The sequence below is a fragment of the Varroa jacobsoni genome, unplaced genomic scaffold (assembly GCF_002532875.2).
Source record: "Varroa jacobsoni isolate VJ856 unplaced genomic scaffold, vjacob_1.0 scaffold_689, whole genome shotgun sequence".
NCBI lineage: Eukaryota > Metazoa > Arthropoda > Arachnida > Mesostigmata > Varroidae > Varroa > Varroa jacobsoni.
In genome coordinates, this window is record NW_019213591.1 from 271,147 (window position 1) to 295,460 (window position 24,314).

General features: G+C 40.2%; 2 protein-coding genes, 2 long non-coding RNA genes and 1 other non-coding gene across 9 annotated transcripts in view; 3 read left to right on the plus strand and 2 right to left on the minus strand.

Annotated features, from left to right (window-relative positions):
* The window catches only part of LOC111262660 (puromycin-sensitive aminopeptidase), a 6,346-nt gene extending 2,515 nt beyond the window's left edge, over positions 1 to 3,831 (plus strand). The window contains exons 5-8 of one of the 2 annotated variants that reach the window (XM_022837069.2): positions 208 to 406; positions 2,838 to 3,029; positions 3,247 to 3,439; positions 3,647 to 3,831. In XM_022837069.2, coding sequence (XP_022692804.1) covers positions 208 to 406; positions 2,838 to 3,029; positions 3,247 to 3,439; positions 3,647 to 3,713 — 651 coding nt within the window. In that variant the 3' untranslated portion in view covers positions 3,714 to 3,831. The remainder of the gene's footprint in view (positions 1 to 207; positions 407 to 2,837; positions 3,030 to 3,246; positions 3,440 to 3,646) is intronic. The other variant, XM_022837070.2, reaches the window with a different exon arrangement.
* LOC147753167 (uncharacterized) lies at positions 414 to 1,662 on the plus strand. The gene is made up of 2 exons (XR_015312008.1): positions 414 to 521; positions 888 to 1,662. It is a non-coding gene; the product is annotated as an uncharacterized LOC147753167 (long non-coding RNA).
* A 66-nt stretch (positions 3,832 to 3,897) lies between the features above and the next one.
* On the minus strand, positions 3,898 to 11,821 carry LOC147753168 (uncharacterized). 4 transcript variants are annotated; one of them, XR_015312002.1, is made up of 3 exons: positions 11,487 to 11,819; positions 9,631 to 9,715; positions 3,898 to 6,218 (listed from the first exon to the last, which is right to left on the minus strand). It is a non-coding gene; the product is annotated as an uncharacterized LOC147753168 (long non-coding RNA). The 4 variants fall into 4 exon arrangements; XR_015312000.1 differs by lacking the exon at positions 3,898 to 6,218 and adding an exon at positions 7,015 to 7,217 and having other exon boundaries at positions 11,491 to 11,821; XR_015312001.1 differs by lacking the exon at positions 3,898 to 6,218 and adding an exon at positions 7,015 to 7,217.
* Positions 11,822 to 19,236: 7,415 nt separating this feature from the next.
* TRNAE-CUC (transfer RNA glutamic acid (anticodon CUC)) lies at positions 19,237 to 19,308 on the minus strand. The gene has a single exon. It is a non-coding gene; the product is annotated as a tRNA-Glu (tRNA).
* A 1,922-nt stretch (positions 19,309 to 21,230) lies between these two features.
* The window catches only part of LOC111262653 (uncharacterized), a gene marked incomplete at its 5' end in the record, with an annotated part of 10,219 nt that continues 7,135 nt past the window's right edge, over positions 21,231 to 24,314 (plus strand). The window contains 2 exons of the mRNA XM_086969267.1: positions 21,231 to 21,477; positions 21,756 to 21,938. Of these exons, the coding sequence (XP_086825393.1) occupies positions 21,231 to 21,477; positions 21,756 to 21,938 (430 nt within the window). The remainder of the gene's footprint in view (positions 21,478 to 21,755; positions 21,939 to 24,314) is intronic.

Sequence of the window (24,314 nt, forward strand, 5' to 3'; positions counted from 1 at the left end):
AGTTAAAGGCAACACATAGTTGTATTAGATTTTCTTACAAAAGAAAGTTAAAAAAAGCTAATTTTTTTTAAAAGTTTTCTCTAATTATAGAAGTCCCACACTGAAGCTGAACTGTGCAATATAGCTTTTTTTTCTTTTTTTTTTTTTTTATAGGTAAATGATGCTAAAGTATTATAAACAAAACAAGTAAAGCTCGTTTTTATGCAGGAAGCTACTGGTTCTCCCACAGACTGGCTAAAGCAAATTGTTTCATTTCGTGGCATGGTGACGCTTCATGTCGATTGCGATCAGCACGGAAGCAACCGACTACTCAAACTTCGCCAGATCTATTTCCGCAAAGGGACGTTGCCATGCCCACAAAACGACTCCGTCTGGGCGTTTCCGGTACTTATCGACACTGAAGATGGTTGGTATTGATCCTTAGCTGCTTGTAGACGACAAGGACGCGGCTTAAGTTATTGTAGCCAATATATTCGAAGAGAACTTTACCTCACGATATAATGTGCTATACATTTATATAGGTAAGCCATGAAGTATTGTCGTATACGAAAAGTTTGGGGATTTAACCAAACAAGCATGTTAGATAGCCAAGTACGGCATCTACAGGGACTTTATTCATTTTTACAAAGCTAGAAACTTTAATTATATAGGGAAAATATTATGGGGAAAGTAGCGGTAAACAATTTCGCAAACATCATTTGGAGTCAGTCAGTCAGAGCAGTTTGGCGACAGGTATAAATCCAAGCTCAAAGAACGTGGTCCTTTTAGTTTTCACTGTTTCCACTTACGAAATCCAACAGCTATAAATAATAACAAACGCCTTCTAGATAAGCGTGGTTTTAACTGAATATCCGAAAGTTCAACAAAAGTTAACAACTTTCTTGCAGCAACTTGTTCCTAAAACTTAGTATCTTACAATGCTAATTAGCCAACGGAGCACACGACGAGAGAAGGCAAAGGAGGAAGGGTTCCAAAATGATTTCTGAAGAAAGCTTTTTGCGGGACATTTGAGACCGTAAATACAGAGGCGATAGAAAGAAAGTGGATGAGAGCAAAAAAGGATTAGTGATTATTGACATCACGAGTGAACAGCACTGCATTGTCAATTCAAGACCTCAGGACGGCTGGCAGGGACGAAAAAGGACTGAAGTGCTCGGTGAAGTCAGAAAATGGATGTTGGTCTCAGTGCCGAGCTGTGGATAATTGTAGAAGAAAAATGAGGGTGTGCACGCTGGCTGGCTGAATAAGGCTGTACGTATTCGTCAAACTTAAGATGAAGAAGTCCGTAAAGAAGCGTCGTAAACTTCGTGGGTAGGAAGCAAGCATTAGAGGCATCGACAAGTTGAAAATTCTTCTTAGAGCTTCGCAGAGGCGGAATTTAAAGCACTAGCTTAAACAGTCCTTACAGAGACTTCTTAACACAGCTTAAACGGTCAGGGAGATATACTCCATTAGGGGCGCCATAGTTGGTCTGTAAATGGTGCTAGTCTGAAAATACTCTGATGTTGCTTGATGCGGATGAGTAGCCATCGTGAAGATAATAGTAATATGATAAGAATGAAATAAAATGATGGAGTTAACAGCAACGGGAAAAGATTCGAGAATATGTTGTTGCCAATTAAGATCGACCACAAAATAAAAGCGCCCAATATCAAAAAGCGACCACAATTAATTGATTTAAGCTGAGCGTGCCATTAGGTGACATCTTCAAAGGTGGTGTTACAGAAAACTTGCTCTATAGTTATAGTGTAGTTGTTGACTATACCGACCCAGTTCAGCCAATATACGTAGCAAAACCGAGCTGTAAATTGTAAATAAACAGCCCGTAAAAGTGAGAACGACGTTGAGGCCCCTTACACGAAGCACAATATTCAAGCGGAAGAGTGGTGTCGACGCGCTGCGAGAGAAGATCATAGAAGAGCGGGGTGTAACGCATCGGGAAAATGTGGCCTAGGCCTATGACACAATCGGAGATGCCCAACGAAGCACGTGGCGGCATTTTTGTTAGTGGGACGGATAATGACAACGCGAGTCCACTCATACCTTTCATTAATGTGTCTGACGAGGGTGTACTTGTTTGGTACGATGAACATGAGCGCCGATTGGTGCGACAAGGTTGATAATAAATAAACTAGATACGTGACTTTCGTCAGCAGCAGACAACGGCACATTGTCACAAATGATCGACTCCAGCTTGGGTTGACGTTAGCGGAGCGCGCTAGACGAGATTTGAAACGATACGAAACTACACATAGAGAGTTAAGGAGTATTAACTAGTTGAAGAGCTCTCAGGGGCGAGCAAACGATAAAACTATACCAAGAAAAGCGGAATAGGAGGAAGGAAAGGAAAAGGAGAATTCGGCGGTAGAGGAATGGACGGTTAGATTTAAACGGGTTTTCAACTCACAAAGAATATGGTACTATGTGGTCAATCAGTCAGTGCTGGCATTTTCAATCTATTGGGTTACGTAAACAGGGAGTAGAAACGAAGCACAACAGAGTGATATCTGTGCTTTCTCATGGTATATTTGCCTTCCAGTTGGAAACAAGGCAAAACCCGCTCCAAAAATGATTAAACCAAATTTTTGTTTAAAAATGTTTAAACCAAACGAGACTAATTGAATCGATACACAGGTTCCACTCGATTTATAAGTGAAAATTCTAACTAATTTGGTATCTAATAATAAATATATAGTAAACTAAAATTCTCTAGGGCGCGGTAAAGGGAGGTATGTGGTCGTACACTGAGCCGACAAGACGACTAAACACTTAAGGATCTCTTAAAGAATCCATTCAATATATGAGTCCTTGTATGATGATGCTGAACTCCCAAATAGGCAAGACCCATCGACAAATCATTGACCATCCTCTGACCACTGTCACAATTACTGGTGTCGCTTGGAAAACTAAATGGACGAAACTTAATCAGTTATCAAGCTACTATCGTGTCCTTTACTCAGAGAACTGCCTGGAGAACTTCGGACTCTACAAAGGCCTGAACACAGTGAAGCATGATTACAATCTGCGAAGTAAGTGCGCCTCATAGTTTACTTCATTCATTTGCCTACGTTAATATTTCTCTAACCGCTTTCAATTCGAATCAAAAAAGTGTATATTAAGAAGTGTAATCAAAGAAGTCTATTATTGACACAACCTTGTACCAGCTGTTTTCACTACAGCAAATTATAGCGTCGAACAAATTCGACGATTAAGCTGAATGTCCTCTCTTTGCGTACACTTTCCTAGGCACTGCCGGTCAGATTAACCCGTATGAGAAGCAAATGATCCTGGATGATCTCGTCTACTTAGAAAATCTGTACCGACGGGTAGTGGTAAGACCGGACGATCCTGAAGCAGCAAAGCTGACTGATCACTACAATTTTCAGAAGATCCGCAACGGAGTTTTGCACACAGGAGCAGCGACCCCTCCTGCTGGTTGGTGAATACTTATTAAATTGTTTAGCGTCTGGGAACTGGCAGTTTCTCAAGCCTTTCATAAGGTTCTCGGCCTGTTTAACGTTGTCTGAGACGCGATAATCGCATACTAGCAGAATCATGTTGTGGGCTCTATTAAACGTGTCAGTATCTTGCTTCAACTGTGGCTGTCGAGGTTTGGCATACTCAGGATGTGCCCTTTCCATTGCAGCACCAAAGTCCTAACAACCAATGGATTATCGTGTATTGCGGCCGATCTCCATGGCTCCGATCCCTAACGGTGATGAAAGGTCCTTGCAGAGGCTTTACTAGACTATGATTATCGCCTACAGGACACACTGAACCTATGTAGTCTTGCACTATACAATAAATTCTCTTGGAAGTTGTCCAACAACAGCTTTTACTTGTCTTTGACTTAACTTTCTTTATAACGTTAATAGTGAACACATTTCAACTACCAGATTACATAATTTTATTTATCTATAAATTTTTTAAATCATTTAGGGTTAACTAACATTAGCTCCATAAATTTTAAAAACTCTGATCAAATCTTCAACACATCATGCACCAACAATAGCATATGCTTAACAGTCTGATATTCTTATACAGTTCAATCGTGCTGTATTTTAATTGAAAATAAAGACGAATCTAGTTGCTCAGAAATGTATGAAGAGTCCACACGAATTTCGCCCATGACCTCTAATCGGTAACCTTACTTTTCCAAGCAGTTTAACACTTCACAGAGTACTCGACACGATACTACTCGGTGAAACTTCATACAATGAAGTATAGATTCCTCTTGGCTTATCGGTCTTGGAAATAGAAAGTGAAAGATTACCGTGACCTTTTTTTCAAGTAACAAGATAATAAGTCTATCTTGACTTGATAGTAATCAAAATATTCGAAAGGCCTCGTAGACGTTGATTAAATCTGGCTAACTTATAAATTGTGTCCGGTATTACTTTATTCGTATCGTGTATGGGTTTCGGATCGACGTTCAATTTTACTTTACAATGCATGATCCTGATACCTAAAGGCGAAATGAATAATATGATAGAGCTAGGTGTGAAACTGGTAATTGCAACTTGAGCTCAGAACACACCAACGGAGCGTACGGGCTAGAAATTTGAATAATCAGTATTGAATTGTAGATACGTTACCGGTCAGTCCTTCCTTGATTTTTGAATCCTCGAAGAACGTTTTCCTGAAGAACCCAAAAACGCTTCGCTACTCTTCAGCGGCCAGCGCGGTCATCTAATCGACTTTGAGTAACTAAGGGGTTTGGCAACGATGGTGGGGGTTCATCGGGCACGAACATTTTGAGAAAGACCAGCTGTTTTTTATTCGCAAAGTTTAGAGAAACGGGTTACACAGTAAGTTTGCTCGATCAGTCGAAGAAATTTACTGCGGATTCAGAATGTGCGCTATCATCTTTATCTGACCACAGTCGGATTTGAAAAAGCAAATGTTTAGCAAAACCTGAAGAATTTTTTTCGCAAAAATTCAAAGAGCTCATTAAATGCCTTTAAAATGTTTACGTATCCGTTACACCTGATGGTAAAAGCTCGCAGCCCTGAGAGCTTCTACGCTGTAAGTTACATACACACCATACACCTCAGCGAATCGCGCTATGTTTTTAAAACCGCTAAGACGGCTGACAACAGCCTGCCGTACTTACCGTCAACGATTGTTGGCACCTCGTTTTAAGACACTTTTGTATCGAGTCTCTATTTCCCTTCTTGCCATTATTTCTGTTAAGCTCGGCAGCTTCGTCATTGTCTCTTTTTCCCCTTCTGATGTTTCGTTCTAAAAATGCTTGTGTACAGCATCCAGGGCCGCAAGATGCGCAGGATACGCCATACGCAAAGCTGGATGGAGCACCTTCATCGATCCTTTGGCGAGTTTTCCTCCTGATTTTCGCGTCACTTACGCTCTGTCAGCAGTAAAACCGAAAAAGCTTTCAAAGGCTTAGTTAAACCCCTTTAAGAGTGTAATCATACTTGCTATTCGGTTATTTGCGGTACTCTCACCGTGAGTTCGTATTAGACATAAGTGGACTATTCTACAAGCGACAAGAGAGATTGCGACGTCTGATGAATCCAGCCCAACTACCGTCTCCGATAAAATGCGCACTCGTCTGTCGTTGGTATAAAGACAACGCTCTCGTTTTTCACAGACTAATGTTCCAGCGCGAACCTCTTTATGGTTAGCTCACATTCGCGACCTATTTTCTGTATAATGTGTTCACGTACCCATTGGGACATACACCTATTTTTACCGGTACCGACAGCGTGAAGGGATGAGAGGCCTTTTAATAGTTTAACCCCACAATAGTCACAGACCTTGCGACATCTCATCCAAGCTTAAGTCTCGAGGCGACTCGCTACTTTCTTCGCATGGTAGGCCTCACGTTGTTACAATCCTCTCTGGCTGTGGTGGCTCGTTTTGATAAAGTCCTTGCCCGCTGAGTCATAAAAATCCCATATATATTTAGCGTACTGCAAGCACTTGATTGAATGATAGTTCTTAGAATATTTCAGATGCTGGGAAAAACACAATTTATTAGTTACGATACGTGTGAAATAAGCTCTGTACTAGCATACAGTTAATTCTCATTGGACAGACTATTAATTATTGCCAATATTTACCTGCCGGAATCCAAGTTTGTCGCAGGCGTATCATAGCTACAACCTGCACCTGAGGTGCCACAAGTCGGGGACTCACAACGCTGCCCCTCCCGTTATTACCGTGCAGGATCCCCTGAAGCTGCCACTCCGGTCGTCCTGCCGTACAATACCGTACTCTCAATCTTACTGTGCGCACACTTTTCAAGCGGTGCCCCACAATTACTTCTATTGCATAAGCTAAAAAATTCCTTACTTCTACTGCCTTTCTCACCAGCCTTTATGAGCTTCTTTAACCTTCCGATTGATCGATAAAAAGAGCCGTCTTTGCACGTGTTACTGGCTTATAATGGAGCTGTTGTAATCATATGTCAGCCTTGATAGCTATGTAACTATATCATAAAGGTTGAGTGAAGACAAATCCCCCTTTGATTTCCCCACCTATATTTTACCGGCCAAATGGAAATTCTAGCCTAAATATATAAATAGCTTAAATTTGATGTTAGTTACCGAGTTTAACACGCCTGAGGTAGCCACTTCGATTCAAATAGCGGCCCTATCGATTAAGTAGCGGCTGAATATAGTACAGTTTTATACAGTTAGAATCAGGAATGATGTAGCAGTTTTAACTTATCAATGTGTTGCGTGCTGATTCAATAAAAGAAGGGCAGAAATTAACTTGTTTGTTGTGAAAAAAAAAAAATGATACATTTAAAACTTCGTTTTTGCTACTACCATAGCTCTCGGATGCAGCACTGGGTTGAGTACCCGTTATAGAAGCCCACAGATGTCGAAAATAGCTTTTAGGCCTTACTGTACCGTACGACTTTATTATTTGCAGACCTCTAAGCGAACTTGTAACCTAAATTCTAATTTTCCTATAATGAAATTTGTTGGACAAAAGCGTAACGTAAGATTATGCATTTTCCTTATAGTCTGACAATACCCAATGCAATGCTTTGCTTCATCTTGTTTATTGAAGACGAACGGTGCAACCTGTATATACTACAGGTAGGTTTGAAAATTTCTGAGTTTGTGACGAACGAAGTCATGACATTTGTGAGCTCATCCCCAGCTTTGTCGATCCACGTTTCTTACTGTTGTCCATTAAGGATAGTGCCCCATTCCATCATAATGGCTTGTATCTGTTTGGGTTGACTGAAAACAGATCATAAGTTTTTCTTTTCAACAGCTTTTAGCTGCCAGGATACGACGCCTACATGAACTAGTGCAATCTTATGTTGAGCGATTTGGGCGATTCTAATTGCCAGCATGCGTTTGACCCTTTGTAGATGCTTGCGGTCTTTGCTGTCAGCGCCGAGCATCCACGAGGGATAATCTATCCTGTCATCGAGATTACTAGACGCCTTTTTTTCATTGGGATGTAGATGTTTGGAATTAATCTGGCCGTCTATCCTGAGACCTTTTCGGCTTTAGCTGTGACTGCCTTAACGCTTTCTATATACGCTTTTAATTCCTTTATTTAAGAAAACTCCGAGCTATTTAGTAGTGCTAACCACCCGTATATTTGCACTGTTTGGAGTTGCTCCGACATGATGGCATTTTTTTCTTGTCAACCTAAAGCATAACTTGGCTTTTAATTAGGGTTACTGGCAGGCATCCAGGAAACAAGTTAGGCAAAGGCGTCGTTTGCTTGATTGAGAATTTTGCGATGTTTTAGTTCTCTTAGCAGATAGATCATTTAGATAAGCGACAACAAAAAATGTCTTCTCTCTTGCGGTAGGTTTTTACCTTTAGCATTCGCTCCATCCTAGTAACAGTCATTCACATGATACCCTATAGCCACTACAACTGTTCTTTGGGTTTTTTTTTTGTTTTTACTGGCTGCATGGTATGCTTTGTAGGCCAGGCAAGCCGATGAGCTGGCTGCGTATGAAACTATCCCTTAGTTATAGCACTTCGCCATTTTGTTGCACCTTCTTACGATGTATTCGAGTGTGCTGCATCTGTGACGTCTCCTTTCTGTAACCACATCGTTCATACATCTCCTTGCTTTGTGTCCAATTTTTTGACACTTAAGCTAGCAGACAACAGATATCTACGCCTGGCTTCCCCTGGTGTGTCCAATTCCTCTTGGCAACCGCGTATAAGGTTCTTCCGATGGACAGGTAGCCGTCTATGAGTTGCTTCTTTTGCGAATTGTGCTGCCATGGCAAATCCACCAGTAGACACCTCAAACGTCGGTCTCGTCTGTGTTTCGAGTTTTACGTTCAATATCGCCGTTAGCCATTCCGTCAGACAGCTGACTCCCAGCACGAAATGAGGTGTGCCTCTGCCCGGGTTTGACTAGCACAACGTGTCCTTAAGATGATGAGCAGGAGAATTCGCTAGCCACTAAGCTAACACGTGGGAGGTGATCTAGGGTAAATTTATTTTCCATGGGCAAGATCGTTTTTTGCTCAAAACATGTTGTCCTTCGTTGTACTCCCTTAAACTTCTAATTACTGCTTGCCCATGCGTCTCACCTCTGCGCCTATTTCCCCTTTTGTTTAAAAAAATCAGCAGTACCTCTCGAGCGGACATATGTTTCCGCGGCTGCAACATTTCGCCGTTCTTCGGCCGGTACTAGTATTAGCTATTTGTCATTTAGTACTGTCGCATCCTTTTGATTTAATGTTTCAGGCGCACATACTGCGGTTACATAACTATCCCAGTTCACTCACATACGACGGTTCCACTCTAAATTCGTAGCACGCATAAAACAATTTTTTTCCTTTTTGCCAATCAACCCAGAAAAACCCTCAGTGTCTGGTGAGAAATAAACTAACGACGAGCATTTTTCTAGGTTATGTATAGTGAGTTGTGATAGCACTATAAAAGGCGCATATTTCTTAACTGTTTGTATGACAAACAATACGCGACGGAAAATTAACTATTCATACGACCAAGGTAGAAGTTGAAGTTTGTTTATTGCAGAATTCACCTTCAGTGTGCCGCCAAAATTCAACTTGACAATTGTACTAACCTCTTTCACACAGTTTTAGTTTTTCCAGACCTTTACTTCACTTGTTCCCCGTCTTATTACCATGCCGTACTACACACTTATAAATAACCCTGTTGATTTCCTCGACTAGCCCTCATGCGCTCTATAAACATACACACAAGAAATTCGAAGTCCACCGCTGGCTCAGCAGCGGGCGCGAAGGGGCCATTACCGCTGCGACCGCGTAAGCTGTATCAGCTCCCGAAGCCTTCTCTCATACTACGAGTCTCATGTCACCATTTTTCTGCTGTTGGACCTCGTTATGCTGTCCATCTTCTATTTGAGCTTTTTAAATGTGCCTGTGTAAGCATGTAACTTTTGCTTTTTAATTAAAATGTCACCTTTCTTAACCGCGGCACTGTTATGCTCACTGCTAGCGTTTTGTTGGGTCTGCTGATGGTGATTGTTAAGGTAGTTTGTGGGCTTCGGGCAGTACATTCAAAATATGCGCCCGATGTTGCTATGGTCTCACATCATTTGTTATATAGTAGGATATTTTTCCTGTACTGTTAAAAGCAATCAGCCATTCTGTTGGTCGGTTTGCTCTCTTTTACTTTGGCAACTTACTCTGGAAATCGAATAGCGACGAGGGTCGTTGGGTGCACTTCTTTTTTCCCGTGCATTTTGTTGTACCGACTATAATATTTCCCGCCTGTAAGAAGTGGGTAAAACATTGGGATTCAATATAAGTATTCTCTCTTTCAGTGGTCTCATAAATTCTGGCCTTTATTATACTAAGTTTCGAGTGAGGAATACTCGCATATACCCCTTTAAGTAATAATAGCAGTTTCAGGTCTTCCTCCAAGTTGCGTATTTTGATTAGTTGTTTCTGAGTTGTTTCTACCCTTAGTTGTTCCTCCACAATAATCTCGAGTAAATTTATTTGAAATTAAAGGTAGATGGCGGCATTTTAAATCTTATTAAAGGAATTGGTAAAGTAAATGATAGAACGCCAATATTTCGCTTATTACATTGAAACATCAATTCAGATATCTTACTTTATGATATATTTTATTTATTTGCAAGATCATTTTTCTGTGAAAAATATGTTAAATCAATATGTAGTTAATATTTAAGATGATCATTAGTTATATTAATATCTTTTTAATGATATAGATTTTTAAGCAGTTTTATAAAAGAGAAGAGATCTACAAGTAAGATACTTAGATCATGGATACTTGAAACAGTTGTACACATTACCCACAGATTTATCTGACAACAGAAGCGACAAGAGCTTGCCTTAAGTTTGCCTGCCATTGTTTGTATATTTTGGTCTACTTATAACAAGTAGTTACAAATATATGAAACCCTTTCCTACTATGTTAAAAACGGTTTGTACTTAACGCTAAATCGGTTTGTGCATGTAAGAATTGATCGATTTTGCTTACATCACTAACAACCATACTTTGTTGTCTTGCCGCGACGCCCCGTTTACACAGGTTTTTCCAGAAAGTCTCCTCTTTTTAGGTCTATTTCTGGATCTAACCTATAGCCATGTTCCATGCTGTATGCTGCTGTCCTTACCAGTCTTAGGCATATAGTCATAGCATAGAACAGAGCACGTTTCTACTATTTCCCGTGAGAGTGGATTGTTGTCCGGCATAGAAGACAGTTTGCCTGAGTTTTTCCAATCAGTTATTGTCTTTGCCATCATCGTTCTTTTTTCGGGAGCGAATGGAGCGCTCTTGTGCATGCTTAACTGCGGTTAAGACATTTGGCTATAAGCTGTTCCAATTAAAATTAATTCCTTGCATTGACCACGAAGGTAGGTCGGCGCATGTAGCACGAGATACTTGTTTTCTGAAATGCGGACCTTCGACCCGGGCCTAACCAAAGCCAACTGCGCTAATATGACCAAAGAATATATAGAACGTTCGTTTTCTTGTATGTTAAAGAACTTAAGCAGGTCGTAAGGACTCTCAATTGTGATCAAAATAAACTTATTTGTCCTAGCTACAATGATTTGCCAAGAGTTTAGAGCACGAGAAGGTACGAAAAATAAGTAAATACTAAAATTTTTGTTTGCATTTCATCTTCGATGAAAGCGCTTGTCGAGTGTGACTGTTCCGTGTGAAACCGAAATTATTACAATTAAAGTAGAGTCGGAATTGAAAAGAAGCGAATCTTACTTATCATTATCGTTCATTAAGCTTTCGTTTTACTTTAAGCTATCATTTGTTCGATCTGAAAATAACAAAAGGGATCTTCGATGCCTCATAAATTACACAAAAGCCATGCCCATAGCAACTTGGAATTGAATTGTCGGCGTATGCTTTTATGTAATCATTGCTGAAGCCAAATTGTCGGCGGCAATACCGTCGAGTATTCTTTTCGATTTCGAGGATAGTGCTCGTTGGAATCAGCTGATGCGCACAAGTGGCGCTTCGCTAAACGCCACTAGGTCTACAACTTTCTTTACTTACCTACTTTTATATATGGAACATCGCGAGTAGGTCTCACTCATTCAAAAGCGTCGATTGGGTGCAAACAAGGAAAACCTAGAACGTGCATCATGGCCTAAAACACTGATTGGAGTGGTAGCCATGACGAGCATCTGACTACCAGAATCGATTTTCGTCTAACTGACCATCTTGAATGGAACGCGGGTTTATTATGGTGAACGCCGTTAATAGAAGGCTCGAAAAGGAATGGTGCTTTTTCTATAAAAATCGTTTCATCGGGCCTTGAAATGCGGTAGCGCTTACAATTACGAGCACCGGTGGCGCTAAGTTCAAACTGCAGAGACAGTATGAAGTGTGCCTCACTTTCATACAATGCTAAGACGTAATTGTTCCATGTCAGGTTTGCAAACGTGGCGATGATCATACGTATATGCACTCGCTGAATAGTCAACCTGACGTGCCGTCGCCCAGAGTGCTATCCACTGCTTAGCTATCAGTACTGGTTATGGCCATGTCGGCTTGCATTGCTCTTGGCGATGAGCGGCTTCCAGTCCCTATGCTATGCTATTGGACGCCAGAAATATGTTCAAGTTTATCTCAGATTTTTCAAAGGTATACGTTATTTGACGCACAAAGGTATCGTATCCGCCTTGCCAGAAGTCTCGGTAACTAAACAGGCCTACAAGTACGAGGATGTAAGTTTTAGTTGTCTGCCGGGAATTACACGGGCTATCTAAACCTCGTTCAGATGCATTTTCTCATCGACAGATGGTGTCTGGATAGCTCCAAACTTCAGTTGGTAACTGTGCTTGTCATCGTACAGGTTCACGACATTGTAAACAACCGGGCGCTTTTGCCCGTTGTAAATGGCGTTATTGCCACTGTGGCTTGTCTTTGGTAAAGCTACACGGGCTGACAATTGTACTCGTTCAACAAGTCGTTCTACCGTTGTGTCTAAATCGATACGAAACATCGTGCGTAGACCTCCAGTGACGGCTGTGGCACAGGCTTTTCCGATGATCGGTGTTGACCGAACAGATATTTACAAGGCACTATCTGAATAGTAGGTAGCATTCTGATATTTATGCCACGATGTCGCCGACAACCCGCGCCGAGAGGTCTGCAAACGGGTCATTGAGTTGAGCCAGTGTAAGTAACCCACGGTTAAACTAATACCGGTGAAATGTGATATACCAGTTTAGGTCGGTCACTATTCGCTTCCTCCGGTCCGTTCTTCGACGGTGAACGACAGCTATGAGTTCGAATCAAACCTACGACGGACCACACTTGGGCCATGACGAGAAGACCCCATTTGTCCTATGGAGCGACATATCCTATATGGAATGATTCAGGTCTGGCCGAATCTGTCTTCGTACCACCCTGGTAAAACCGTTCATCGTGGAGTCAACGTCAACTTACTTGCTGTCTATTCTTACATCTGGATTACTCACGGACACTCCCTAGTAAAAATATCGGATATTAAAGGCCTGTTCGAGCTCAAGCCGGAAGCTTCTTTTTTTTTTTAAATAAATTTTTAAACTTAGCTCGACCTATTGATTTTAGCCATCCTTGTTGTGATAGAAAAATAATAATAGAAGAAATTGCATCAAGAATCGTTAGACAACGTAATCATACGATAACGAAAATCTTTTCCTAATAATGATCGATTTTGGAAAATAAACAAGACTTTCCGATGATTGTCACGGGTTTTCCATTTTCTGTTGACATGGTTACCCACTAACGACCAACAATTTCAATAATACATTGTATGTATATATATATACTTATACGGAAGTTATCCAGCACTCAGTTGTGATATCAAGCGTTGAAATTTACAGATGTACTGATGTTCATTATGAAAAGCAAGTGCCTTGCAGTTTGCCTGGCAGACTACTAGATACTTGATCGACCTATTAGGCTGCATTCAAGGTTGTTTTTTATACTTTTCCTAGTCAAGTTCTAGTTCTAGTCAAGCGTAGAAAGAAGAATTGCAATATGTTCAGTGATTTGATGATACACTTAACGATTCTTTGATGATAGTTAGTTTCAAGCCTAAGACGTTCTGCGCTAAGGGCATTTCAACAGGAGTTAAGAACAATCACCCCATGTATGCCGACTATGACGTACTATAGCCACTGAAAGCAAGCAAAATGTTCAGGTGGAGGAATTCACAGGCTTTTGTATACTGACGTTTCAGCAGTTCCACTCGAACTTCTATGGAACTGGTAAACTTCATTCAACTTATTTCCATGTGAGCTTTTGCTGTCTCCGGCAAACACTGATGGTCACTTGAAAGGAGTCCTGGAACTTCAGCTGTCCATTTCCCCGAAAAATTCAACATGTTACCGGAAAATTGTTCCCACCTTGAATAGTTTAGAAATAGGCCATTTCCCTCTATTAGATTCACCTTTATCTCTACCCCATGAAACTGCACCAATATCGGGTAGCCTTAGTGACATAAACCGAACAAGTACAAGCAACCCTAGGCCGATCGATACGTTTTGCCTTATACGCTTACGTAACAAACAAAAACAGAGTTTGCCTGCTCGGTGGTACACGGATCGCCTATGTTACTTGGAAAGCGAACGACGCGGACCGTCATCGTATTTGATGCAGACAAGCAAGTAAGTATTGCTTCGAAATTTCTCGTTTTGGTCCGCCTCTATAGATAATCTCTTCAAACTTCAATTTAACAAGTTGGACGCTTGATTTAAAACTCGCCAGTTTAACTTTCCCTAACATACTGAGAATAGAGCTAACGATATTTGTATATTAGTCATTCGCGTAAGTATACATACTAAGTGGTTTGTGAAAAGAAAAACAGAATTTGTTTGGTTTGTATAGTTTTTGTTGTGTTTAGTTACTAAGTATAACGTAAACTGCTTGGACTATTTAAATGTATAAGCTTGCTTCGATCTATAGGACGATAGCGTAAATCATAAAAATTTTCTGGATATATTTGTAAAATAGAAGAAATAAGAAAGGAACGCCTCAGAGCGATGCGGTTCGATCCGGTCGATAAAAGCGCCAGTTGAAAATTCTGCATAAATGTTCAGACTGTTCGAACCGTGGTTCGGCCATTGACATAAACGTCTTCACCTGCCCATCGGTGAGAAACTCGTGTAACTTCTATAGCCCAATTTTGTTGGCACAGGTCATTGATACCGTAGCATAGATCAAAGTTATTGCACTTTGAGCCGTTTTTTCATGTAACTCAAACAAGAGAAAAGTGTAGGTTAGTAATCCTATAACTATAACTAGTAAGTTGCAGTTCTTACATAAGATTTATTTGAGCTAGCTGCGCGTACGTTAATCCCTCTAATGGGTCTACCTGTATCTCTACTACATGAGACTCAATCGTAGCACAAACTGGCGCCAGTCTCCTTTGACGTAATTGCTGCCGCTTTAGAGCTATCGTCATTGTTTCTAGCTACCAAAATCGTTGTCGATAGGAATAGGCAAACACAAACACAGGATTGCTGACCTCGGATTGCCAGTAAATTACAAGTACAAATTTAAGGTCTCAAATCTGACCCGCCATGTGGACGCCACTAGCTCGCTTGTAAATTTGTTTTTAAATCGTAGCGCGATTTAGCCATAGTTTCAATCCAACAGTGGTCCGAATAACGACTACATATTTATTATGCGACAAAGATTCATCGGGCCAGGTCGCTTGACAATGCACATTCTACGCTTGTCAAGAAGTTCAATCAAAGTTGAGTTCTTTAGAATTACGAGCGCTTGCATAGTGATACGTTCTGAAGCTTGCCTAGTCGACAGTATAGCATTAGATAGCAAGCATAATTATTCGTCCAAGCACCGTTATCGTGTACCTGTTTCTCATCCTGCTAACTTACAGATGGGAACGTTTTTTGTTTCTTAGTGCTATATAATTGTAGTAAAATGCCGGCTGAGCCAATTAAGCCTTAAGTTATTCAGCCGATGCAGACAGCGTAAGTTGTATTTTCACGATTCCGTCCTTCCTAAACTTCAAACTTAGGCGTCGCAAATACATCAGTATAAATTCCCCTTGACATTCCCGCATAGTATTCCCGCTTGACAAGCAGCTGTATAACAACCACAATTAGGCTAGCCTATTTAATAAATCAACCGCAACATATATGCTTTGTTAACATGTATTTTTGACCACTCATTTGTGAATTGACTAAAAAATAAAACCGTATAGCTGCCCGATATATGGAAAGCTTCTTACAATGTAAACAACCATGTTAAGGTTCACAAGAGCAAACTGAAAGAGAGCCGTCGGGGCCTTAATCATAATATACATAAAAATTGAGGCTTCAGGCTCTATCACATTCATCGTGTAAATTATCAAGGAGTCCTGGATCAATCTCCTTATAGTGCATATAAGGAGATTGATCCAGGATCCTCCCGCTTCCAACCTTGTAAGGCACATCTAAATCAATTCAGTTTTATACCTAAACGTCTGTCGATAACGATTCTTGTTGTTATTATTCTGGTAATTATTACTATGACTAATTTACAATGAGTTCTTTTGGGTATACGTTTTTCTATAGGAAGTTTACATTGATGGCGTTGAGATTTTCTGTAGAGGAAGATAAGCTGAAATTATGCGGGTGTTCGAAAGATCGAATCTATAAAACATTTAAATTTTTTTTTTCATTTTATTTGGCTTGATTTAAACAAATACGCTTAAGTTGTTGCTGTGTCGAATATTTGTAATGTTAAAAATGTTTCAGTTGAATGCTTTTGGTAAACTGAGATTCGAGGGATAAATATTATCCAGTGGTTATAAGTTGAAACCAAAGGGTCAATTTATCATCGCCTCTTACTAATTGCTGACGTACGTTAGCTAACTTAAAAAAGATCTAGAAGGAGCGTGCGTGAAGTTCAAAACATTTATTTTTGCGCAAGCACTTACTTTTGTTGTTAGTGATAGTTCAACAAAAAGAAAACGTGCTATGTAATCTATGTAAAATGACAATAGACGAAAACACTTTGTCGTTTAAGTCAGGTACTCAACAAGCAAATGTTTGGCCGGCTAACTAGATAGCTACAGAACAGAGCCTTATTGGGCCGACTTCTCTTCTTACGAAATCACCCGTGCTACTTTTCCCGCGTATGGTTAGTCCTAATCAATTTATGTCAGAACGACGTATCCGATACGCGATAAAGATACGATAACCCTGAGCAGGGCGTAAAATGCAGCCACGTCTATCTGTTAACAGATCGTTTTCTTTTTTAGGATTGATCTATGCGTGGCGGTCAGTCTCCATCCTAAAGCCATAGATATACAGTACGTTAAATAGAATTATAAACTAAAAATGTTTATATTTGTTTCATTTTATTGTTGATGATAGGTGCGCAAATCGTGTATTTTTAGGATTTTATTATTACGATTATTGCCTTTTATGAGACTGAAATATTATTCTTTGTAGTTAGAGTTTTCGCCGGATTCGGGTGTTACAATCTGGGGCGCTAGCCAACGAGTGAGAAACATAATTTGTACGCTGCTATGATCGTTCTAAACGAATTTTAATATAATCTTCTCACTAGGATGTGAAATTGATTTGTCTATCTTTACAACCGTTTTTCCATCCTTTTTCAATTGGAACGTTGATTTATCGGAAAATATATAATTTTATTTACTCTCGATGAGGATTATTTTTCAGTTTATGAAAATAATTTGTTCTAGCTAAGCGAGCCATGTCAGCATGCTCTCAACTCTCCTCTCTCCACTGAACCTAGGCTCTGAATCCTAATAAGCAAATTTTGATCCTGCTATACAATGAATAGGCCACTAGACGGATCTAATTTAATAGCAGCCAACTGTAGTGGAGCCTGTAACTAAATTGGAGCATTTAATCGTCTAACCATTAGCAGTTAGATGAGCCCGTATTATAATGAGACTCAACGTCCCCGAAACAGCGGACCCTATACGAACCACCACAATCCTCTCGCAGGATTCGTAATAAAACTGTCTAGCTAAGATCAGCCATTGTGACCGCGAACTACTAGAAATCTGTCAGGAAAGTTTAAAAATACAATAAAATAATTAATATATTTCAATGAAAAAAATTATGCGTCCTTAAGTCGAAAAACTGAGATATTACTTAGTGAATTTGTACGGCCTAATGAGACGGGGAGGTAATCTACAGGTAATTGTAATGTGTGTAATTGCGATTAGGTGCCCCTTTTTACGAGTAAATATATTTGTATGTTTCATATGCGTACAAACTATATTTTTTAGGTATTTTAGGGCGCGATTTCAAAATTACCACTAATAACTACCCAGCATGATGAAGTGTTTAGTCATGAGTGAAAGTATACCAACCATAAGGCATCATCTTATGGCCTCTATCAACCGTCTTCTTATACCACTTAAATACACAAATAAATTATGCAATTACTTTTCTACTTTTGTTACGCGATTTGCACCTTGGTAAGCGTTCTTTTGTGGGACGAAAACAATAACCTAAACACTGCATATCTGATACTATAATCTTCACCACTGTACAACCGGAAATGGTGATACTGAGACATCTGGAACTATGCATGACGTTAAGCAAAACAAATAGTACCAACGTAGGCCAGAACTGGCTTAAGCAAGCGCTTTTGGAGTTGGCGATCTCGATTCGAATCATAAAGCAAGTGCTTAATGGCCGCCTAAAACAGACGACGATGAGCTGCTAATCTCGCTGAGTAAGCATTTGTGTACCATCACTGACTGGCATGACCCAATTCATGAAACGGAATAAAGAAAAAACAAAAAACCCTAAACGGAAAAAGCGTGCCGTCAAATGAGATAGTTGCGTCACGATACCAGGCGTCATGCGGCTTTGGCAGCTTGCAAAATTCTCACGAATGATTAATGAAAACAACTGCATATTGATACTTTGAATAAATGCGAAACAAACCAGAAAAGACCGGTTAAAATTTATCGGTTGGTATATAAGGGGCTTGATCTGTCCATAGTTATCACTTTTTGAATAAATAGTTTGTAAAGGGTCAACCTAATTTATTTTCGAGGCCCTTTCTACTCAGGTACGATTAGCGTCTAATTGTACTTTAGGAAATAACTCGTCTGCTAGATTTCTTTATTGCTCTACTTTGCGAACCCTTGGTTAGTTTATAAAAAAGTGCCTTTGACTTATTTATTTTTATATATTTATGTATATTTTTCATATCTTTATTTATGTTAAAAGTATATATATAAAGTCACTCTAATTAGGAATCAGTTTAACCCGCTTGTGTCAAAGGTCAACGGATATTATCTCAAATGGTGGAGCCTACTAATTAAATCACTTCGCATCGTATGTCCAGCCTCCGTCAGTCGACTCTGCTAGTGAACGTCTGTTATTTTGAAATGTTTTTACACCATTCGTGACATAATTTAGAGGTGTCGGCTGTTTAATGTATCCTTTACACTTAGGTGAAGTATGGACTTCATTGCAACGATTTGTGGCCCTTCTACTTTTACCATTAGTAACAGTGGCCTGTTTCCAGTAGTGGGAAGAAATTCGGGCACGTTTAGGTAGCGACTCTAATTAAAAAAGGCTAAGATAAACCACCATGAAATAATCGGTTAAATAACTAACGTAAAAGTAAATGGCAGTCCCTTTTCAATGTCACTGTTTCAGATAGCTTACCCTACATATTAAATGAATATTGCACCGCCTTTCGGCATTCCGCCATACAGCTGGCTGCCAGCACGAGAAGTACTAAGTCGACCAGGTTTTGAGCCAAGGAAAATTAGACCACTAATCTAGCACGGGAACAAAGAAAATATTTCCGACACCGGGAATCGAACCCGGGCCTCGCGGGTGAGAGCCGCGTATCCTAGCCACTAGACCATGCCGGACACGTTAGTCCGCATCGTCTGGGATCGTTGATGAAGTCGCGGTCGTTTTGCGGTCGATTTTCACATTGACGGTGAACATATTCCCGCCATTAAAGGATCGGTGACGATTTATTGCTTGGCAGCGGCCATATATTTTTATTAAGGTGATTGTTTCTATGAGCTTCAGAAAGCTCAGTCAACGCGCAGTTACCTAAGCGAGGTATGCATGATGGCTTTGTATTTATGAGCGACCAAGTTTTTTTGTCTTTTGGCTAAATAAACACTGGCTAAATAAAAATATCACTACACCACTGAGCGCCAATTACCACGTAGTGCTGATTATGTAATTACACGTTTCTTCTCATAGACATAACAACGTTCTGCGGCGATTCGCGTGGCGACACGTGTGGTGGCTGCAAAGTCGTAGGACGCTGGTTCGAAACTCGCGGTGAGGTATATGGTCGCATCGAACTTGATGTTGAAATATATGTTACTAGTTTTACGCCCGGTACGTTAAAGGTTGCCTCGGATTAATAGCTCTCTCCGGCACAAAATAAGGTGCGTCTGCCGTTCAGTTTCGAACCAGCACCACCAGGGCTTACCTCTAAGTCGGCTTAGCAATCATATTACTACGACACGGAGCCGAACTTGATGCTAATTGGATTCTATTTAAGATGGTAAGATTTTTGTCTAGTACTAGTGTAAAAGTCGGTGATATTATTCTTTACCTCAGTATCTAATTTGATGAAGAAAGTTTGTTTATGCATTGAAGAGTTTAAAAACTTCTTTAATCTGCATGTAAGAGACCAAGTATCTATTACATTGCGTGATACCTGTTTATATTGAAATATTGTGTTACAGTTCTCCGTGAGATAGATGTAACTCGATGTACAAGGAAGAATTACAAAACGTTCAATCGTTTGACGATACGCTTAATGGTCGTCCAACACTATTATTTTATTATAGGCGATATTATATTTTATTATAAAAGTTTCGTGCTAGTACATACAGGTATTTGTAGTACAGGACTTAGTACATAGTAATACAGGACCTAGTAAGGGCCACCTCTTAGCGTCCATTTGACTGGGACTTCTTAGACCAAAATATTCTAAATACGTACACTGCAAACAAAGAACAACTTCCCCGGAGAAGCCCGCAGGTCTTTGATATAGCATTCTTAGCACTTTCAATCAAAACGTTGTATTTGCTCCCGCTCTCTGCGGGCGCCCGTAATCAACCGAGAGAATTTTCTTGAAGTCGTAATATAACAAAGAACTTATCTGCGAAGGGTTGAAAACATTATCAGAAGATTTGTCCGTCTCGGAAATCTAAACACAAGCTATCGTTTCCTACGGGATTCACCACCTTTTGAAACTTCACCTACATCGGAGAGCATTGATAACCTCAACGTCGATGATTACGCCGAAAATCAGGAACGAGTAGAAAGCAACTGCGGGCCGAGGGGTCATACCAACCACGCGTTGGCAAACATCGAGCAGGAGCAGAGCTTTTTTATTCATACGTAGCAGAAAACGGCTTTGTCTCTATGTAAAATTTTACCTTTTAGAATTATATGATTGATTTTTTTATGTAATTACCGTTCGAACCGGAGAGAATCTGCACACAGCACGATGCATAGTAACCTCTCTCTAGAACTGGTAAGTTTCGTTCTTTACGACTGCACGTGCCTCAATCCTCTAAATGCCAGTTATTCCCTTTGAAGTATTTAAAGTCGCATTCAGTGCACTGTGTCATAACTTTTTTCAGTCATTGAAAATAGTTTTGAGATGCAATCAGACCAACATGGACTAAAGTGTTTCACTTTAAGGTTTTAGAGAAATATAAGGCGCACATTTAAATTCTCTAAAACGTGGCCTGTAGATAGCAAGCAGGCAGATGAGTGGCGGCACAAACCTGTTTGTCAGTCAGCCTTCGGCACATAAAAGCAGAGCGTTTTACCGATACGTTTTTGGTCCAATAGTATTAATATAAAAGTAAGAAGTAACTCTTTGTCTGTTGAAGGTGAACGTCCGTATGCCGGTGAATTTTGTAGCAAAAGCTTCGCCCAATCAGGGCATCTGACTTCGCACGTCAAGGCCCATACGTCACCAAAAAATTATGCGTGTAATAACTGTGAGAAGAAGTTCAGCCAGAGTGGACATTTCCGGAACTATGAACGCCTGCATAGCGGTAAGCCTTGAATTTTATGTAATCGGCGATCATACATTTGGTACGTTTGTATCATGAGACGCACGTAATAATAATATCAATATTGTGTAGTAGGTTTTTATCTAATCTACTATGTTAGGTAAATTACAGATAAAAATGCTCTCCTTGACCGGTTTCAACTCTTTGATAGTGTGATTTAACGCGTGCAGTGGATAGCCACTTAATCTATTTAGGTTGACAATTGCGCAGATTGCCTAATTCTAACTGTGTTATCTATGAATGTTATCTACATTATCCAGGTGAACCTCCATTTGAGTGCAAAATGTGCCATAAAACATCCGGTCGTCTTGTCAGCCATGTGCAAATTCATGAAAACACAAAACCGTACAGCTGCCCCGTATGTGAAAGGGGCTTCACACAATCCGGCCATGTAAAGAGCCACCTTCAGGTTCATAAGACCAGATTGAGAAAGGATCATCAAGGCTAAGGATCTTGTTGACAGGCCCCAGGCCCCGTCATATCCACCGGGATACCACAGGAACAACGTCAGACCTTTGGACCATCTTTATGTTATTATTTTTACCATTGATTTTGTTTAAATTAACCTAGTTGTTTTTTTAGAAACAGAAGCTCGCCATAATGAATACATTTAGTCAACCGCAGCAATTGTTACATATATGCTACTAAGTAAATATATTGTATTATTCCTGTATGAAAACGTGGATTCATTTTTGGCTATGTCAGTAAGCTGATTGATGTCTATTACAACTATGATTAGTGCGCTCTACCTATAAGCATATTGCGAAAATGGCAAGGTTCCAATTTTGGAGGCAGGCGAATGACCGACCTGCGAGGAAATAGTGTATATTTTTGCTCTCACTATATAATTGATACGTCATCTTCACTCGTTCACGCTACCAGACGAGCAGCCTCCATTCTGAACCCAATTTTCCAATGATACCGCGTAGGTTGAATATGGTACTTGTCTGTTGCGGCCTACGTAAAGGCTACGTACACTGCGCAACTCGTTTCCCGAGACTCCAACTTGGCTCGCATCTAAATACGCACTGGCAAACGCTTCCGTATATAAAAAGGGGAGTAAAGGCCTTCGGCCTAGAAGGATCAAAACTTAAAAACCCAATTGAAAGGATGGAGATTGCAGGAAATTAATTACATAGAAAATACAAAGATCAACAGACGCAACTCCTCACTCTACCCTAATTCAAATCTAAGCATAAGCTTCCTTGATCATTAAGGGATGCTGGCGCCGCAGACGCAGAAGGATGGGCTTTCCGGCCAGAGCGCCCTGCATGGGGAGTCGCCTTTTTGGAGACTTGCCTCTGGTGGCGAAGCCGGGAATGAATCTCTCTTCGCGGCCTGGATACCACTCTTGGACTGACCGCGACTCCAGTGACTCCTCTAGCAACACGGTCTTGAGCCCGTGTAATAACTCAAATAACGTTGAGCCTGAGGCCTAGCTGTCTGTAGTGTCCACTCCGACAAGACTCCATCACCGACAAGACAAAAAGGCGGGTTCATTTCAACAGACGGACGGAGGTACGTTCCGTGACCGTGCAGATAGCTTACTTTGCTAGGCTGTTCATACCGGGTGTCCGCTACTTATCGCATCAGACAAAAGCCGGTTACATTTTAAAGCCAAACAACGAACAAGAAGTAGCGTGTCGCTTTCGGGATGTAAGCAGAAATCAGCTATTATACAATCTTTTCGCGCTAGATGAATCCCTAGCAAAATTGATTTTTTTTTCTTTCGAAATCGACGGCTAACGTGTTTCCATTCTTTAGCAGTTTTTGAAAAATCCAAGGTTGACTTTTATGAGGCAAATCAGAAGATCCTCTATTTTTAGATAAATTTAAGTTTTCAATAGAGAAATTAATGGCTGTTTTTGAAAGGAAAATATCAATGTCAATTTAGTCACCCACGGAAGTTCCAACGATGAGCCTTTTAGAGACTTTTTACACCTTTTTCCCTTCTGGTCCTTTTGAGTGCATTCTTAGGGCTTTTAGCCTGCTATAAGCCCAATATGTAATTGCTTCAAAATTTTAGTATATGTAAAGTGTTTAATTTACACCTACTCATATCTTTTGACGTGTGATTACTATTAAAAAGTTACTTGTGAATTAAATAATGCATATTCTAAAATTGACTCCTATTCAAAGTAGATAGGGGTTGTATTGAATAATGGTCGTTGTATGACCGTTAGGGATATGCTTGCAGCACATAGATGAAGTTTCATCGGAAAATCGTTTTGGCTTAAATATAAGAAAAAAACTTAATTTAGGCTCTTGCCTTCCTCTGTACGTACGTGTGAATTTATGGACAGACATTACGCAAAGCTAGCTATATCAAAGAAGAAAGCCAGTTCCTGTTATCCAACTGTAACATCATGGATTTGTCATCTACACCGTCTATCATGGCTTTCCCTATTTGCGCTGTCTACAAGCTTCGAAATTACATGTATAATATTTTATATAATATCAATGTCTAGAATAAGTAGAGGCCCAAATGGCCATGTCACGAGTATCGTACTAGCCCTTGCAACCTATCCTTGCAGCCGAGCCACCAAAAACAGTAAATAATAATATAAAATTTTACAAAGCAGTACGTGTATCTGTGATAATATATCAGAAACAATAATAAGGTGTATCTATTTATTATGATTCGATATATATTTAGTAGGTGAGGCTGCTGTTCATCTGAACCAGAGCTCTGGTCAGAGGGAATTCACCGGATCATCCATTGAATCGAACCACAGGAAGTTGCAGTAATCTCCTCCTTCTCCGTACATCGGCTGCGCACCTATAAAGAGTTAACTCAGAATTAAAAATGCATTTTAAAT